This window comes from Propithecus coquereli, unplaced genomic scaffold (genome assembly GCF_000956105.1).
Source record: "Propithecus coquereli isolate 6110/MARCELLA unplaced genomic scaffold, Pcoq_1.0 Scaffold161, whole genome shotgun sequence".
NCBI lineage: Eukaryota > Metazoa > Chordata > Mammalia > Primates > Indriidae > Propithecus > Propithecus coquereli.
In genome coordinates, this window is record NW_012140636.1 from 1,423,379 (window position 1) to 1,442,120 (window position 18,742).

Genomic DNA, 18,742 nt, shown 5'->3' on the forward strand with positions numbered 1-18,742 from the left:
CAGTCTTACTCAAATTTCTCTATTATACCCCAAGTATCTTTTATAAAAGCTTATTTGTTTTGCTTTTTGTTTCTGGAATCAGGATCCTATCAGAACTCACATGCAGCATTTGGTTGGTATGTCTTAGTCTCTTTTAATTTAAAATTAAGGAGGTTGCCGGCAGACCACCACTGTAAATGTATTATACGTTTTTTTTACTTCCCAATTAGCATGTAATCAGTGGGACGATACTCTGGCATTTCGAGAATACGCATTTCCTCAGCAGTTTTTCTCCTAGTGGCCCCAGCATTCATGATGATCCTTGCCTAATAATTATTTCGGTGGCAGTTGCAAATGGCGATTGCCCCCCTAACACTGTCATTTAATAGCTGATTTTATTTTTCTTGTAAGGAAGAGTTTTCCCTCATCAACTGGTGATTGAACTGTGTTCCACCAAAAATGATAGTAAAGCATTCCTACTAAGAAGGCAGGCAATGATGGTGTACTGGTCACTTCAGTGGTTTCTCATTTTTCAGATAAGGATCCTTGGACTTTTTTCTTTTTGTTGTTCAAGTCTCAAATTTGATCGGTGGTACGACCTTTAAAGTGGTTTTTATTAACATATCCTTCCGAGTTGCCTCCGTTAGTCTCTGCGCACAAGACGAATCATACTGACCTTACACTTTCCCTACGTCAGATCTGGAATCAGTTTTGTTTCTAAGCAGGCCTGGCTTCTGGTAGGAATGTCTTTAGAAATCTACATCTGGGTGCTAGGTATGCTTCTTCCTGCTAGAGTATCCTTGCCTCTATAAGGGGTAGTGACATCTTCAAGGACTTTTGCTGATGTGGAGGACAGGAGTAAAACAGCCAAAGGCAGGTTTTCAAGGCCGCACCTGAAATAGGTGAAAAGTGGTATCAGTGAAGACAGGCTCTGAAAGTCCTCCTGAAACAGATAAGTTAAGAAGTGATACTGATAAATATAAGGTATAAATAAAATAAATGAGGAGGCAAACAAAAAGGTGTGTGTTGAGGTGAAGGATAGGACATCCTCTCCAGGGAAAGGATGTATTTATGGAAGTAGGAGCAAGCTGAGGCATGTGCGTAGAAGCAAGTAGATTAGCTTTACTTTGGTGAAGAATCCAAGTGCAGAAGTATAAGGAAATAACTGCAGTAGGGATAGAGGCCTTGCTGCTCAGTTGAGTATATTTTTTTCGAAATGTAAATATATCCTTTTTTATTATAAAAAGCAGTATATGATCTTCGCGGATTTTTAAAACAGAAGTGTATAAAGTAAAAACCATCACAGTCCTAATATGCTAAAGGATCTTAACAGTTTAGTTTCTTTCCAGATTTCTGTGTATGTTTTATATAGAGCTGCAGCCCCCAACTCCTGGTCTGGGGCCTGGCAGGAACTGGGCGGTGTATCACTGCCTGAAGCTGCTCCCTCCACCCCCAACCCTGAGGCAAAATTGTTTTCCATGAAACTTAGGAATTGGGCTAAGCTTCATTTGCGTTGTATTTACAGCTGCTTCCCATCACTGGCATCCCTGCCTGAGCTCCACCCCCCACCCCTCCCGGGTCCATGGAAAAATGGTCTTCCATGAAACTGGCCCCTAGTGCCAAAAAGGTTGGGGACCACTGATATGGAGGATAAGAGCATGGATGCTGTCTCCAAAGGACCCGCGTTCAAAACCTGGAATTGCCATTAATAAACTGTGTTTTTTAGACATGTTAATTAAACTATGCCTTAGTTTTCTCACCTATAAAATGAGGTATAGGTAGGTAATAATAGTACCTACTTCCTGGGGTGCTTGGTAAATAGTAAGCTCTTAAATCTTAGCCGCTGTTGTTATTCTTTCACAATAGAAGTAGGATCATTGCTCTGCATTGTATACAGCTGTGCAGTTTTGTAATTTGTCTTTTTTTACGTCTTTTTAAAAAATTGTAAAAAGCATATCAACTTTACCATCTTAACCGTTTTTAAGTGTACAGTTCAGTAGCGTTAAGTACATTTGTTTATATTGCTTGAGAAACAGATCTCCAGAACTTTTATCTTGCAGAGCTGAAACCGTACCTGTTAAACAGCAACTCCTCTTAGTCCCCGTCCCTTAATCCCTGGTAACCAGCATTTTGCTTGCTACGTCTATGAATTTGGCTACTTTAGATACCGTATCCAAGTGCAATCGTACAGTATTTGTACTTTCGTGACTGGCTCATTTCACTTAACATAATGCTCTCAAGTTTCCTTTATGTTGTAGCGTGTGACAGGAATTCCTTCCTTTTTTTAAACTGCATAGTAGTTCGTTTTATGTATTAATACTTGTAGGATGGTTTGAAATAGGAACGGATTGGAGAGGTTCAGCATAGGGAGACATTTTGCGAAGGTGTTGTAGTTCGGCAAGCCAGTGGGGCCTAAAAATAAGGTGGGAATTGTAGATATTAGATAGATAAGAAGAGTAAAGTAGGAAATGACTTCCAGCAGTGAAGTGAGAACACAGTGCTCTTAACTCTGGTGGTGCCTCTTCACTCTCCATTGATTTGTAGTCTTGGAAATAAGTAAGAATTACCTATATAACAAATCCCCAGAGATTCTGACTTAATTTGAGGTGGGGAATAGCATGAGTATTTATTTTGAAAGAAGAACTTTCCAGATGATTTCGGTGAGTATCCAAGACGAAGAGCCACACTATCCCATATTAGCTCCTGAAACTAGTAGAAGCTGGTTGGTGCTAAAGAAAAAGTGTTTTCTTGGGGGTGAAAACTGAAGTTTTATCTACCTGTTTTAATAGATAGTAGACAGTGCTTGGGTGTTCTTAAGTAGGTGGAAAATAGACAGAGGGCTCTCAAATGAGAAATGGAGAAGTACGTGTGAGCTGTTAGTCTCGGGGATGAGGTGTGGCATGGACACTCTGCGGCAAGCAGCGCTTGAAATAGACCTGATGCAGTGGGTAAAGCTCCCGAGCCGCTGCTGTAAAGGTGAGTGGCAGGATCAGGTAGACCGGGTTGTCCTAAGGGAAGAGGGGTGGGAAATGCGGTGTTAGGCTGGGGAACTCTTAAGTCTGGTTTAGTTAGGTCCTTGGTACATTGGTCACTCGGTGTTTGGAGTGGCTTTCGCTTGGTGATAATAGGAGGAAGAGAAAGAATGAAATTGTGGTTTAGGAAGGGAGTGCTGTTTAGACTTAGAGAGTTGTTAGGGAGTGTGGGAATGTTTTTGACCTCATCAATGATTTTGAAGACCATGACCTGGTCACCTCCTGGCCTCCGCAAGGAAGAGAAAGGTGGGTGTTCTTACAGAGAAGTAAGGGGTGTTCATGATGCATATTTTGGTTGCCTTATCTACTTAATGCTCATATATCTTGAAATACAATCCTTTAGCTAATTAAGCTGTTTTTTGAGACAGTTCTGCAGCTTATTTAATGGGAATAATCCTGTGAGCCCTCTTATTAAAAAGCTGGGTTTGACATAAGTTTCGTAAACCAAATATAAAGCATTTTGAAATCCTCTGAGGAAAATATAAGGCTATTTGAGTAGCTACTTGTCAATGGGTGTGCAGAATTTCAAAATGTCAGTTAATGACGGCTCTGTAGGGGGCAAGGGAAAACTTCCCTTTCACCCTCAGAAGGTTTGCTAAACAGTAAACTCAACAAAAGGCAGATTAATAGGAGAGATGGCATACAAATTTATTAGTGCATGTGGGGGAGAATCACAGAGTGATTGCCCAGTACCCTAAAGGGGCTACAGATGCTTATATACCCTACTTAGGAGAAAGGGAGATTGGGAAGTATGAGTGATTTTAGGGGGCTAGTAAATGATTTTTAGGGGAATTCAGTGGCCTTGAAGGACATACAGTGGCCTGGGACAAAGTCTTTTGGGCCCACAGAACAGACAGTGGTTTGTGACAACAGTCTGTCCAGGTGTGTTGACAGACATCAGTTTTCTTCCTGCAACATGAATTCAGTTAATGAAAACTGAGGGACCAGGGTAATTTTCTTTTTTAGTGGGTCCAGACTTTAGGCAGATAAGGGAACTTCAGGAAACAACTTCATCCTGTGCTTTGAGAGACTCAGAGGAGTGAGAGATAGGGGTGGGGGACAGGGACAGTGACACAGGATGGCGTGTGTGTCAGACCTTGAGGCGGGTTCTTTTAGTTCAGTGTGTCAAAATGCCATATTTTGGGATATGTTTCTGAACCCTAAGAGCTACACTGAAAATAGAGTCAGGAGAAGAATTGGTATGGCACAGAGTTATACAGTGTGTTGTAAGCTTCCTCAGAATACCAAGTAGTCTGAAAAATGGAAAACATGTTCTGCTTTTCTAGGAGTATGTTCATAATCTTGTTGAAAGTGTTTTCTGCTAAAATAGAATTAAGGATGATTATTTTAAATCATCATAATCGCTTCATAGCTTAAGACTTTTCAGAATGGATATGAAAAGGAAAATAATTTTCCATGAATAGTTAAGGCATGTCCTAATTGTTGATCTTTACACATTATGTTGCATTTTTTACTCTGCCCATTTTGAACTGAGGATGGAAGTGCAGCGTTTTGGAATATGGTACCTCTTAAAATTTATATTGCTTTCAGGCTGGGCGCGGTGGCTCATGCCTGTAATCCTAGCACTTTGGGAGGCTGAGGCAGGAGGATTGCTTGAGGCCAGCAGTTCGAGACCAGCCTGAGCAAGAGCCAGACCTCGTCTTTACAAAAAATAGAAAAATTAGCTGCGTGTGGTGGCGCATGCCTGTAGTTCCAACTCCTGGAGAGGTTGAGGCAGGAGGATTGTTTGAGCCCAGGAGTTTGCGGTTGCTGTGAGCTAGGTTGATGCCACTACACTCTAGCCCGGGCAACAGAGTGAGACTCTGTCTGAAAAAAAAAAAAAAATTATATTGCTTTTAGTTCAGAGTTTATCTGAGTATTAAGCCAGCAGTCGAGATCACAATGGACTAGATTAACTGAGTTGTAGAGACAGTAATTTCTAAAGGGTTTAGAAGAAAGGTCATTTCTCACTGGGGGACAGAAAGAATTTTACAGGGAAGATGGTATTTAAAATCAGTTATTGTTGTTTTCTACACTCTCGAAAATGAGGTGAGGTTTGAATGGAGGAGAAGGGAGCATCTGATTATTGCAGCTTAATTGCTTTGAAAGATGCATGTAAAATTGGGCACAAGCGTAAGGGCGCCGGCTCCCTGCACCTGTGTCATACTAATATTACCTAATCTAGCAAAACTGACTTTCAGAGTGGCTCTTTTATCTTTTCTAAATACTGAAGTTGGCTCTAGATTTCTTTTCACACGAGTTCTGTGATCAAGAGGGGTAAACAAACAAAACATTAGGAACCCACTCTGATAGACTCCAGGTTGTTCATTAAAATGTAAGACGATTTGGGCATAGCATTCTGGATGCTGTCATGTTGTAAATAATATTGCTTTCTGAGAGGAGAACCTAGGAAAGATCAACAAGTAATGGTCAATCTGTGGACGTATCTATTCACTAAGGGATGGGGACTGAAGAGGACGGCCTTAGAGTCTTGGGGAATGAGATTGTCGTCAGAGAAAGGAGCCACCTTATTGTTTCTCTTGACCCCAGTCTGTGAAGCCTAGCTCTCCAGAAGGGTAATTTGCAGAGATGATGGCATCCCCCAGGGAAGGGGCTGGAGGAGGAGAGCTGTGTATTTTGGTTGGTAGGTGGGCGGGGGAAGATACTCAATAACGGGGCAGAGAATAACTTGTCCAGTCACACTGTGAGCAAGAAAGCGTAAATACTTTCCATTAATGCTTTACTAATTAGTTTAATGCCAGTGTCGAGTGACAGGATACCCTAACTCAGAATAAAAAACTGTCTCTTAGATGGAATCTTTATGCAGATGAAGAATGGCATTCAACTTGAAATACTGGCTACCTTTATAATATACACTGTCTGTACATTTTAGAGGATTATACTAATAATTATGTTTTTAAATAATGGCTTTGACTTTGAAAAAGACGTGTACATAGTTTTGAGTCAAATATTGTGTAATTCTAACATCCTGTGTCAGGTAACATCTTTCAGCATTTTAAGCTGATTGTTTTAGCATTTATTTCTGTATCTCCAAATAACACGATTATATTGCTAGATATTGATAATTTGGTTTTAGGCATTATCTCTAGACTTCCCAGAATGGAAGAAGATTTAGCCGTCTCACCCCATCACCGCCATATGCATTCTTTTGGCTGTGTAAATGGTTTTGACCATAGGGTCATGTAGTCTACTTGTTGCTTGATACCTGTGTGTCCTTGCGCTAGTCATTTAACATCTGTGCGTCCTAGTTTTCTCATCTGTAAGATGAGAAAATAAATAGTACCTGCCTCATAGGGTTGTTAAGAGTTAACATATGTAAAGTAGTTACTCCTGGAACATAGTAGACATTATGTAAGTGTTTAATCTATGATTATTATATTGTGATATATATATGTGTGTGTATATGTTTGTTTATTTATTTATAGACAGGGTCTTGCTGCGTTGCCCGGGTTATAGTGTGGTGGTGTCATCATAGCTCACAGCAATGACAGAGAGTTTCCAAGTCCAGCCTCTGTAGTTTGAGCGCATTGTCTGTGCAACATGTGGTTGAGCATTGTCTTGCAAGAGGATTGGCCTGTCTCTGTTGAGCAGTCTAGACTGCTTAATCACAAGCACCCTCATGATTTCATCCAGTTGGTTGCAGTAGACATCACTGTCATTAATTGACCAGATTTCATGAAGCTGTAGTGGATAATACCAGTGCTGGACAACCATACAGACACTATTAGCCTTTTTTTGATGAATATTCAGTTTTGAACTGTGTTGGGCACCCCATGTGTATCCAACCATTGTGCTGAGTGCTTGGTTTGTCAAAAAGAATCCATTTTTCATCACATATAACAATGTGTAGAAATGGTTCACCTTTATGTTGTGACGGCAAAAAAAGGCAAGCTTCGAGACGATTTCTCTTCTGACACTCATTTAATTCATGTGGTCGCCATCTCTCCAGCTTCTTTACATTGCCCATTTGTTTCAAATGGTCTAATATTGTTGGAATAGTAATGTCAAACCTTGCTGTTAATTCACGCGTAGGTTGAGATGGATTCGCTTCTACTGTAGCTTTCAGCTCAACATTATCCACCTCGGTGTCTGGTTGCCCACGGGGCTCATTTTCAAGATTAAAATCACCAGAATGGAACTTCTCAAACCGTCCACATACTGTGCGTTCGTTAGCCACATCCTTCCCAAACACTTCATTGATATTTCGAGCTGTCTGCGCTGGGTTGGTTCCACAATGAAACTCATATTTGAAAATAACATGTGTTTTTGACTTACCGATGGTTTCACAAAAATTGCTCTAAAAAAAAAATGTGAAAGATAATAACAAGCCATACTGAGCATTTGAAAGAATGAGGATGTACCTTCACAATAAAAATAAAACAGTAAGTGTCAAGAGTGAAATGTCAGAGAGATCAAGTCAGACTTAGTACTTAAGGAAATCAGAGATTAGATACTTAATAAGCTAATGTCACAGTATATTAACATGAAGTAATTACATTAGGTACAGATGTCACTGCTAGCTCCTCAGTCTGAGGATCACTCTCTAAATGACAGTGTGAACCTTGATCAATGGCTGGTCTCTCCACTTCTCTCAGAGCCTGTCCGTGACTGGTCACTGTGCATCTGTCACCCAGCTCACATGCAGACAACAAAGTCTGTAGTTTTGTTGCTTTCCCTGTGATAAACCCATATGACATTTTACAAAAGTAGATAATCAAAGGAAGGAATTGACCAACAAAGATGAAAGTGCAGCAGAGAAATGAGGGATAATGCCGGCAGTGAAATCGAAATCACGCATAAACGGAGTTGTAGAAGAAATGCGTGGGAACGACCGTAGGAGTGTTGACATTGCTGCGTCGTTCGAGGCTCTGGACGTGCAGCTGGAGGGACGTGGCGAGGCAGGTCTTCTGAGTCATGAGGAAAGTGGTTGCGACGAAAGGATGAAGGTGTCTCAGGGGAAGGATACCAGCAAAAACTTCGCGTTTAAAGAACTCTCAGAGGTACAAACGATACAATTTGGAAGCGGTTTCAAACCTCGGAAGGAGTATTACAGTTCTCCAGCCGTAGAAAGATGCTCGCTCCATGCTGAAGTTATACAATGAGAAGACAAACCCTGTTCATACTGGTCTCTAAGTTTTTAATAAAGAAGTAAAGCACTTCAATTCTCAGTGTTTCTAATGCTTTAAATTATAGTGTACTAAACAAATACTAGATTTACTGTTTTTTCATTTCCGTATGCGTTTATAACTGACACGATGTTGAATATTTTGGCAAATTTTAAAGGTCACGGAACAGTTGTAATTTTTCTATTGATTATACAGACTGCTTTGCAGGGTCACAGCTTAGATGGTCATTTTTACGGTTCCGAAAAGCAAGGACTGCCTGTGTTGAAAACCGGTTGGGTGGAGTTCTTCAAGATCATTCTGTGTGTTCTATATTGTTATTAGAAGGAGTTTTAACTTTGAGTTCGGGGATGGAGATCAGGGATGTCATGAATTTAAGTCTCTGTAGGTTGTTCTTTGGTTTAAAACCTTTTAGTGGCTTTATATTGCTATTAGGTCATTAAGTATGAAATGTCCGATTTCCTTAAGTACTAAGTTTGACAGTTGTTATCTCTGACATTTCACTTTGGCACTTTTTTTTTTTTTCATGAGGGTACATCTTCATTCTTTCATACGCACTTTTTGCCTTGTGATTATCTTTCAGGTTATTTGTTTTAGAGCAATTTTTGTGCAACCATGGATAAGTCAAAAATTCATGTTATTTTTGAATATGAATTCCATCATGGAACCAATCAGCACAGACAGCTAGAAATATCAATGAAAAGTATGTGGCTAATGAACGCACAGTACATCGATGGTTTGAGAAGTTCCGTTCTAGTGGTTTTAATCTTGAAAATGAGCCACGTGGACAACCTGAGACCAAGGAGAATAATGGTGGGCTGAAAGCTATAGTGGAAGCGAATCCATCTCAACCTACGTTCGAATTAGCCCCAAGGTTTGACATTACTATTCCAACAATATTAGACCATTTGAATCAAATGGGCAAGGTAAAGAAGCTGGAGAGATGGGGACCTTGTGAATTAAACGAGCATGAGAAGAGAAATCGTCTCGAAGCTTGCCTTTCTTTGCTGTCACGACATACAGGCAAACCATTTCCACACCGTATTGCTACGTGTGATGAAAAATGAATTCTTTTTGACAATCGCAAGCGTTCGGCATAATGGTTAGATAACGATGCAGTGCCAAAACACAGTCCAAAACTGAATATTCATCAAAACAAAGCTAATGGTGTCTGTTTCGTGGTCTAGCACTGGTATTAATATTATCCACTACAGCTTTATGAAACCTGATCAATTGATGGCAGTGAATGTCTACTGCAACCATTTGGATGAAACGGATGCTTGCGATTAAGCAGCCAAGTTTGGTCAGTAGGACAGGCCAGTTGTGTTGCGAGACCACATGTCGCAAAAAACAACGAGGCTCAAACTACAGAGGCTGGGCTTGGAAACTCTCTGTCATCCACCATATTCACCAAACCTTGCACCAACTGACTACCACTTCCAGGCTTTGGACCACTTCTTGCAAGGAAAAATATTCAATGCTCCACAAGCTGTGAAAATGCCTTTTGTGATTTCATCGCCGCTCTGCCCTTCAGGCTTCTGTGTTGCTGGCATAAACCAGCTACCATTAAGATGGCAAAACTGTGTCCATAGTTCGGGTGCATACTTTGATTAATTGTACTGCGTTTTGTGTGTGGTACAATAAACTAAACTTTTGATTCGAAATCGGACATTTCATATTTAATGACCTAATAACTTTTTAACTCCAGGTTATTTCATGTACCTCATGAAATACTTGTAACTTACAAATCTCTTCGCTCCTTTCCTACTTCCCATTCTTTTAACAGTTAATGTCCTTTGATCATTTACTGATTCATCCCCAAATCCTCCCACAAGTGTATTGAACTTCTCACAATACTTTTAAGTACTTTTGGTATTTAATTAATTTTATCTTGGAAGCGTCTCAGAACTCTCTGACTTTCTCCAATGAGAACTTCTTTATCTTTGGGGCTGGCTTCATAGAAATTCATCCATAGACCTTTCTTCAAGCATCATTCTGGAAATGCTCTTCACTTCTCTCATGTCTTGTTTGTATCAGTCTTCCTCTGTCTTGGCTTAGTCTCTTGTTTTTATGTCATCTCTTCCTGAGGAAGATTGTGTGGGAGGTACATTTTTGCAATTCTGTACGTGCAAAAATGTCCCGTGATACCCTGACACTTGATTGTCAGTTGGGCTGGGTATGGATTCCTACTTTGGAAATTGTTTTCTCAGCATTTTTATCTTACTGCTCCTCTTTCTTTTAGCTTCCAGTGTTGTTGACAAATGCCATTGCGATTGGTAATCTCTTATGTGTTGTCATTTTCTCCCTTCTTCTCTGGAAGCTTGTTGTACCCCCTCTTTTCCCCAGTATTATGGAATTCCATGATGCATACCTTTAGTAAATCGATATTTATCCTTTGTGGGCTCTTCCAGTCTGGAAGCTCCTGTCTTTCCGTGATGGAAAACTGTAGGTTATTTCTTTGATCTCCCCTCTCCATTTTCTTTCTGAAACTTTTGTTATTCAGATGTTAGAGTTGCTGGTTTAGTCCTCTGATAGCGTCTCTTTAGTTTGACCTTGTCATTTTGCTCTACCTTTGGGGAGATTTCCTTAACTTTATATTGACAGATACAGAAGCAGTGGTGTACCTGGCCTGAGGCCGTGGAGGGATTTCACCTCTGGCCCCAGCAGCCGCTGGGGTTTCTGGAATGACCTGGACCGGGGCGTCAGGACTTGCCCTGCACTTTACACTCCTCCTGCCCTGTCCCAGTTCTTTTCCTTGTTGACAGTCTCAGTGCCATTAACAACTGTGCGTTAGGCTAGACTGGAAGAAGGAAAATCAAGTGAAACTCCAACGTGTCTCATCCTGTTAGTCAGTCGTATCTATGATGAGGTGTAGTTCAGAAGGGAAGGAAGAGAAGAGGCTGAAATTGCTGGCTCAAGTTGTGTTTCTTCAAATCACATGTCTTTGTCCTCCCCTCTTAAAAATTACCGTGAGTCATTAGGAATTGACTCTGTAAATAAGCACATGGAAGTGGGAAAAGCTTCGGAAAGACTAGTTTAGTCCTTCACCCCGCTCCAGTGCAGTAACTGGATTCATTCTGGGATGCGCTGATGTCTCGGTAGTTACTGTATTCGTTTCCTGTGGCTGCTATAACAAGTTAGCACAAACTGGGTGGTTTAAAACAACAGAAATCTATTCTCTCATAGTTCCAGAGGCCAGAAATCTGAAATCAGTTTCATCGAGCCTAAATCCAGCCTGTTGGATATTCTAGCAGAGTCTATTCCTTGCCTCCTCCCCCTTCCCGTGGCTGCCGGTATCCCTTGAGTTGTGGCCCTGCTACTCCAGTCTCTGCCGCCCTGGGCATGGTATCTCCTCTCCTGTGTGTGCAGTCTCCCTCGGCCTCTCCCTCAGGACACTTCTGATGACATTTAGCTCCCACCTGTATAATCCAGGATAATCTCCCTATCACAGAATTCTTAATTTAGTAATGTCTGCAAAGCCCCTTTCCTCAAATAAGTTAACATGTACAGGTTCCAGAGTTTAGAATCTTTGGGTGGCCGTTATTCAGCCTGCCATAGTTAACATTGTCGCCTTCCCTCCCCACCTGTTTTTGGTCTAATAGTAAAAATGCGGGTGACAGATTCGTTTATGCTACTGTTGTTTGAGTTTTCGTTTCTCATAACCCAATACAATTTCTAACCAATCCATCTTCCAAAAATCAAAGTGTGGACTTTTTCCTGATGTCTCTGGAGGTGGACATTTTGGGACTGGAACGGCAGCTGCACGGCAGTCATGCGGGACCCAGGCTTCTTAGGGTGTCCTGTCGCTCTGTGGTCACGCTGCTGCTGCATCTCCGACAGCACCGCTGGGTTTGAAGCAGGAAGCAGGGAAATGGCAAAGAGTAGAAAATGGGTATCAGATGAACCTACCTGTTTTCTAAGCTTTCCAGAAGCCCCACCCACAACTGGGTTTAACCTTTTGTTGTCCAGACTAGGTCACATGGCCACCTATATGATCAAGGAGGCCGGGAATGCTTTTAGCTGGGTGCCTTCCAACTCCAATTGTAGTAGGACTGTGTTGGTGTGAAGGAACGGGGAGGATGGCCATGGAGCGTGCAGTTTGCAGTCTGTTCCAGAAGGTAATAATGAAAACAGTTTGCATTTCCATCTGCAACTAGAAAAAATTTTTGCGTATGTGATCACATTAATCTGCATTTATTCTCCAACATATATTGAGGACCTCTGCCATGCCAGGCATGGTGACAAGTATTGGGGCGTCAGTGCCTCTCATATATGTGCTAGACATCCTCTTAGTTGCTTTTGTATATGTTATTTATGTTGTCTCATTTAATCTGTGTTCTCCAGGAGATAACATCACATTATAGGTGGTATCAATCTCACTTAGTAGGTGAGACAGCCGAGAATTCATGAGAGTGGTTATTGTCATCATTTCCTAGATTTGAAGAGAGAATTTTAGAAGTTATAGTGGTGTAGGTAACCTGTGGTAGAGCTTAATCAGACCCGTGCTTTCTAGCTCCACATTTGGTGCCAACTTGATGCTTTGAATGTGTGTGCGCACGCGCGCGCTCACGCACACACACACACACACACACACACACACACATACACACACACACACAGTGAGGCAGTGAGAAAGCATGGCTTTTGGTCAGGTGATCCTGGGTTGGAGTCCTGGTTTTGGTTCTGTTCTGGTAGACAGATTTCTTAGCTTGTCTGTACTTAAGTTTTGTCATTTGTACTGTGGGAAAAATGCCATCTGCCTTCTTGCGAGAGTTTTCGCGAGGGTTAAATGAGATGGTGCAGATACTCAGTAAATGGTAACTGTCACAGTTATTGTCATTGTTGTCTTCATCGTTACGGTTCGACGCTGCCTTTCCTCTCCTGTTCTGTGTGGGTGTGGTGATGCTGAAGAACTCACTCACTCCCATTTTAGTTATTGGGACTGTCACTCACTATCCTCGTCTCCTGGCAGAATCATAGATAAGTATCTGTTTTTCTGCCAGTTTCTTATGACTACGGGGCGGGGGAGGAACTGATCTTTTTGCCAGGTTGACAACAGGTACAAACTCTGTTTTATCTCCTGTATTCATTTTCTAGAGTTGCCATAACAAATCACCACAAACTTGGTGGCATAAAACAGCACAAATTTACTATCTTCTAATTCTGTAGGTCAGAAGTCTCACAAGGGTCTCGGCAAAAATCAGATGTTGAGAGGTTTGGGCTCCTCTCCGGATGGAGGGGAGAATCCATTTCCTTGTCCTCTTCACGTTTGAGAGGCTGCCACGTTCCTTGGCTTGTGACCAGCTCCCTCCATCTTTAAGGCCAGCGCCTCTCTGACCCTGTTTCTGTCCTGACATCATTCTCTGACTCACGCTTCTGCCTCCCTCCACTGTTTAAGGACCCTTGTGATTACCTTGGTGAGCATCTCACAGTCGGCTGATGAGCAGCCCTAAGCCCCCTCTGTCATGGAGTCTATTCACAGATGCCACAGGTTCTTCCTAAGGCTGGGGACATGGACACCTTTGCGAGGCCATTGTTCTGCCTGCTGCACTTCCCATCCTCCACAGAAGACTGAGCTCAGTTTTAGCTTCAAAACTGAAAAATCTTTAATATTGTGGATACCTTTTTATACGTCTGGAGTTTATTCAGGTTGTAGATTGTTGTAGGAAGGAATAGGCATGCCCTGGGTTTTCTTGACTTCACTGTTGCAGGCCGTGGAGGATACAAGGAGACTAAAGGGAACGTAGTGAGGATCCTGGTGCAGGAGGGAGAAACTGACCCTCAGGGGCCCTTGAGCAAACCTTTAGGGAACAAACACAGCCGTAGTGTCATTGCTGTATTGTGGTTTGATTGCTGCATAATCCTAGGGATCTTTTTCCCTCTTTCCTTCTTAGCTTTTCTCTTGTCCATGTCTCGTTTTATGTCTGGAAAGAAAACGTTTGTAGGAATTTGTAGATTTTTCTTAATATTTTTTAAGGATTTATTTGAGTAACTTTGAACTGTTCGAAGAAGAGATTATAAAAATCAAAGCATAAGTAAGATCTGTGTTCAGTTGAATTATTTTTCTAATTTATTACTTGAATTCTTTACTTGACCTCAGTTTATTCCTTCAATTCATTTTCCCAGTTTGTTACTTCTTAGCAGTGTCTGAAATATGTTACGTGACCATATTTTCCAAAATGAAAGGTCATCTTTTTAGTTACTCATTCTGATCAACCAGGTACTTACTGAAACCCTACCACGTGCCAAGCACTCTGGCTCTGGGCAAATGTGGTAAACTTCATGTAGTCCTCCCTCAGCCAGCTTACAGCTTTAGGGCTGTCGGCATGTGGTAAACATAGCAGCTGCTCAGATGGATGATATGATTTTAGTGTGTGTGTGACTGATTGGGAATCTAACTACTGCAAAAATGTTCTTTGTGATTTTTTTTCCAGTGTATGATTGATTAATTGGGTAATGGCTCTTTTCAAATACTTAAATAATTTGGTGACATAAAATTGAAATATAACTATGACTATTTAACATGTAGGGTTCCTGGTTAATTTGAAGTGAAACTTAGATTAATGACTTTTTGAAGTGAAATTTTGAATAGGCCTAATTTCTTAAGCTTTTCCTAAATATTTAATTTGAACAGTAACAGATTTAGGCTTTTGCAAATAAAATTTCCAATAATTATTTCTTATATACAGCATTTCTTAAAATGTTTCTAATTAAGGAAGGCCTGACATTCATTTTCTTTTTTGTTCTTTTAGGAATGTTTTAAGGGAAGTTGGGCTACTCACAAGTTACTACATAAGAAAGCAAGTAAGTGAAATCACATATTTTTATATCATTTGTCTTAGATGTGGCTTTTGTGCCGGAAACCAAGAATTCTTCAAGTTCTGAAAGTGTATATGTGACTGTTCTGAAAGTATAATCCTGAAAGCTAGAATTATGATGTATTTTTAATTGTGATCTACAGTCATATAAATAAAATGTGGCTGAATAACGTCTTTGTTAATCTTGTGTCGCATATTTAACATGGACACGTAGGTAGCTGTTGCAACACGTGGATCTTGCTTGAGCAATACCTGGCCGCGCCCTTACCTTTGGCACCCTCTTGTCTTTGCTAGAAGTGGTTGGGTGTCGTAGGCTGGGCACCCGTGAGTTACTTGGTTTCGTTTAGCCAGATCCCTTTTGCTTTCGTTTAGCTTCAATTTATATTGCTTTTTCTACTCCAAATTATATTACTTTGTTTTTTGGTGTTTTAATGTTATTACCCTACCATCTAATCTTTAATTTTCTTTTTTGGAGTTATTGTGTGTGTGACATGACAAAGTAAAACTTTTGGTTGCTGCTTAGTATTGCCGTCAGTCACACTAATGTAGCTGCGATTCACTTAGCCTTTCCTGCTCCACCTAATTCGTCCCGTAAATTCATGTCATCAGTGTGCCTTGTTTAAGTCAGCTTGGAAATTGACAAGAGCTTTCTGTTCTTGTAGCATTGCCGTCCTGATGGAGGGGGGCTTGGCAGACAGCACAGGGCTCTTAGTGTGACGTTTGATCTTGGTATCTTGTATTCATCTACTTGTGTATTTTTTTAGGTGTTAGCTGATTTAATGAGGTTTTACAGATCGTTTTTACCAAAACAAATCTAATTGAGGTCAGCCAAACCACCATTTGAAGGAAAAGGAAATAAAAATTTTAAAAAGGTATATTTTCGTGGCTGCGTAAAGTGATATCTACATTTAATCGAAGTGCTAGGCTACTGCGGCAGGAAATGTGGTCGGGGGGAAAGTGATACGAATAAGTGTAAATTTATCAAAGCGTAAAAGACAGGATTTGTTGATTTTGATTTGTTGCCTCAAATCAAAGTGTAGAGATGGGTTTAAATGATGCCATTTGACTTTATTCACTCACACATTACATCCTGTATTTATAACGTCTTAGGCGTTTTTCAGAGCTCTTTGAGCCATTTATTAGCATTTTATGCCCAGGAACGTAAAGCGTCCGGAAGTACAAAGGGTTGAGGTTAAACAGTATGTTAGTGAAAGAGCTTAGAATGGGCCTTTTCCTCAGGTTTGCTAACTCACTGAAGTGTCCTGTTCATTTCATACTTGATGTCTAAGGGCAGAGCTCTTTCATTTTGACCTACCCTGCAAGGGAATTAAATAGCAGGTGTTTCCTGTGTAAAAAGAACACAATTATCACAACACTGGACTTAGGCTATTTGGCTTTTACTTATACCTCTAGTACTTCTTGTACATGGTGCCCCCTTGGATCTTTTGGGGTGATTTTCGGCAGTGGGTGAGCCTCATGTTCTTAATCCCTATGGGCTGTGTTGGAGAGAGAGCCCCCAGCTGGCCAGCACTGTGTCTTTCACACCCTAATAAATTGACCCCACATACACGTTGTCAGTCCTAGAGGAGGGGGTGGTGCGGGGAAGGGTGATCTCCAGAGCCAGGAAGAAAGAGTATGGGGAAAGGCACTGGGGAAAAGGAATGTTGGGCTAGGAGGGAACCAGGGCATCTTAGAAGTCAGGATTTTATCCCAGGAAACAATAGTGAGATAACATCTAGCAAGCAGTTCTTGTCGTGAAGATGATACATTGAGGCTGTTTCAAGTGTAATGTGTACTAATCTCTGATAAGAGTGCCTGATTGACATCTATATGTTCTTGTGGGATATTGGTCTATAATTGGCTTTTAGTATCATTGACTGGTTATGGTATTGGAGCAGTTCTGGTTTCGTGAAATAAAATAAGCAATATTTCCTCTTCTGTTTTCTGGAAGAGATTGTGTGGAACTGGTATTATTTCTTTCTTAAATGTTTGGTAGAGTTCACCAGTGCCACATCTGGATCTGGAGTTTTCTAGATTGAAGAAGCTTAATTTTTTGTGTAGGCCATAGGGAATTTTCAAGCGTGAGTTAAATAAATGACTCAAGGGCAGAAAACCAATCAGACTGTAAATCCCTTAATTAAAATGAAAAGCACATATGCTGATTCTTGGGTGCAAAGTGTACTTAGGTGGCATTTACTTTTAGTCTGATCTATATAAGTTGTAGTACTTCACATCTCTAGACTGTATTATTCTACACTTTTGTATTTATCGCTGATATATTGTTTGTTTTTTTGTGTGTCTCATTTTCCTGAAGTAAAAGGTGGAAGAATTTGATAGATATCTTTTGAATAACCAAAAATACGATAAAATCTCCATTTAATATAAGAACTCCAAAGAATACTTTTTCTTCTACGCCCCTAGCCCTCCACATGAATGTGCTTGAGAATGTTATGTAATGTTTCAGAACTGGCTCCACCAAGCTCTGTGACCATGGACTGCTCTAAGCCTCCCCTCCAAAATGCTGAAATCATAGGTTCGTTGTGAGGATTAAATAAGCAAATCCATGTAAAGTGCTTAGCGTGTGTACCGTGCATCGTAAGTGCTCAACAACTGTTTAATTACCATCTCTGGAAGAACTGAGTCAGAATTTTGACTAGAAACTCCTGTCCCAGGCAGAGCTTAGACAGGTGCAGTTATTTGCATCACCTGACGAGAGGAGGCAGCTGCGTAGAACCTTTTGAAGAGTAAAGCCTGGACGTGTCGTGTACTCGGGGCCAGAACTCGCAGGTATCAGGTGCTCATTGACACAGCCTGCATCTTACCTGGGCCCCTGTTGCATTGTGATGTTTGAAAGCTTATGGGTGTGTATTTACACTAACCTGCGCTTTCACAGCCTTTTAGAAAAGACCAGTTATCATGCAGTTTTGCTACCAGCTTCAGCTCAGTTCCGATTAGATGACTTACGTGTATGGCACTTAAGGCTCAGATCAGATTGATCCTAAAATGTAACCGAACTTACTTTTTAAGTGTGTATTTCCACAAGTAAATTATATCTAGAGATTAGAAAAGAACTTGTCATATTTCAACCTTACCTAGATAGCTTTTGGGCTATGTTATAGTACTTGTCTACTTGCCATTCTCTTTTGAATACAGATTGTGGACAGGTAGGAATTCAGATCAATAGGAAGCCTTGAAAGATTTTACACCCTTTCCTGCTCCCTCCCCAGGAGTGTGTTAAAGTGAAAAACCTGCATCTTGATTGCTAGTCTGTCCTGGGTTTCAGGAGAAAATTATCCTTGAGGTTCATGTTTTGGACAGAATCACTTAATGCAGTTCATATCTGAAGCAGGCTGAGGTGGCCTCCATTTTGAACTATTTTCTGTTATGTTTGACCCTAGTGGCAATGATGGAGCCCATTTTTGCCCTGTGATGAGAAACAGTTTTCCTATTGATGCTAAAATTCACAGTGGCTTTCTTGAACTCCAGAGAGGAGAAAGATATTTAAACTTCAGTAGCATACCTTCTTTTCTATCCTTCACTTTATGTGTAATAGTATAAATGTGTTCTCCTCCAAAGTAATGTGAAGGGATTTTCTATCTTGTTGCATTCTCATCAGTTGTACCTCAAGGGCTCTTCCATCCAGAGTTTGGCCACGTGCTCTGAGGAGGGAGTCTTGGACTGGGGACTGGCGTTCTTGTATCACTGCCTGCTGCCTCAGTTTCCTCTTCTGTAAGATAAGGAAGTTAGCCTAGATTGTCTTTAAGAGTCT

At 41.0% G+C, this 18,742-nt stretch overlaps 1 protein-coding gene across 1 annotated transcript in view; it reads left to right on the forward strand.

The window, feature by feature from the left end:
- METAP1 (methionyl aminopeptidase 1) overlaps positions 1–18,742 on the forward strand; it is a 77,813-nt gene that overhangs the window by 30,689 nt on the left and 28,382 nt on the right. Inside the window, exon 3 of the mRNA XM_012641068.1 lies at positions 14,908–14,959. Within this exon, the coding sequence (XP_012496522.1) occupies positions 14,908–14,959 (52 nt within the window). The remainder of the gene's footprint in view (positions 1–14,907; positions 14,960–18,742) is intronic.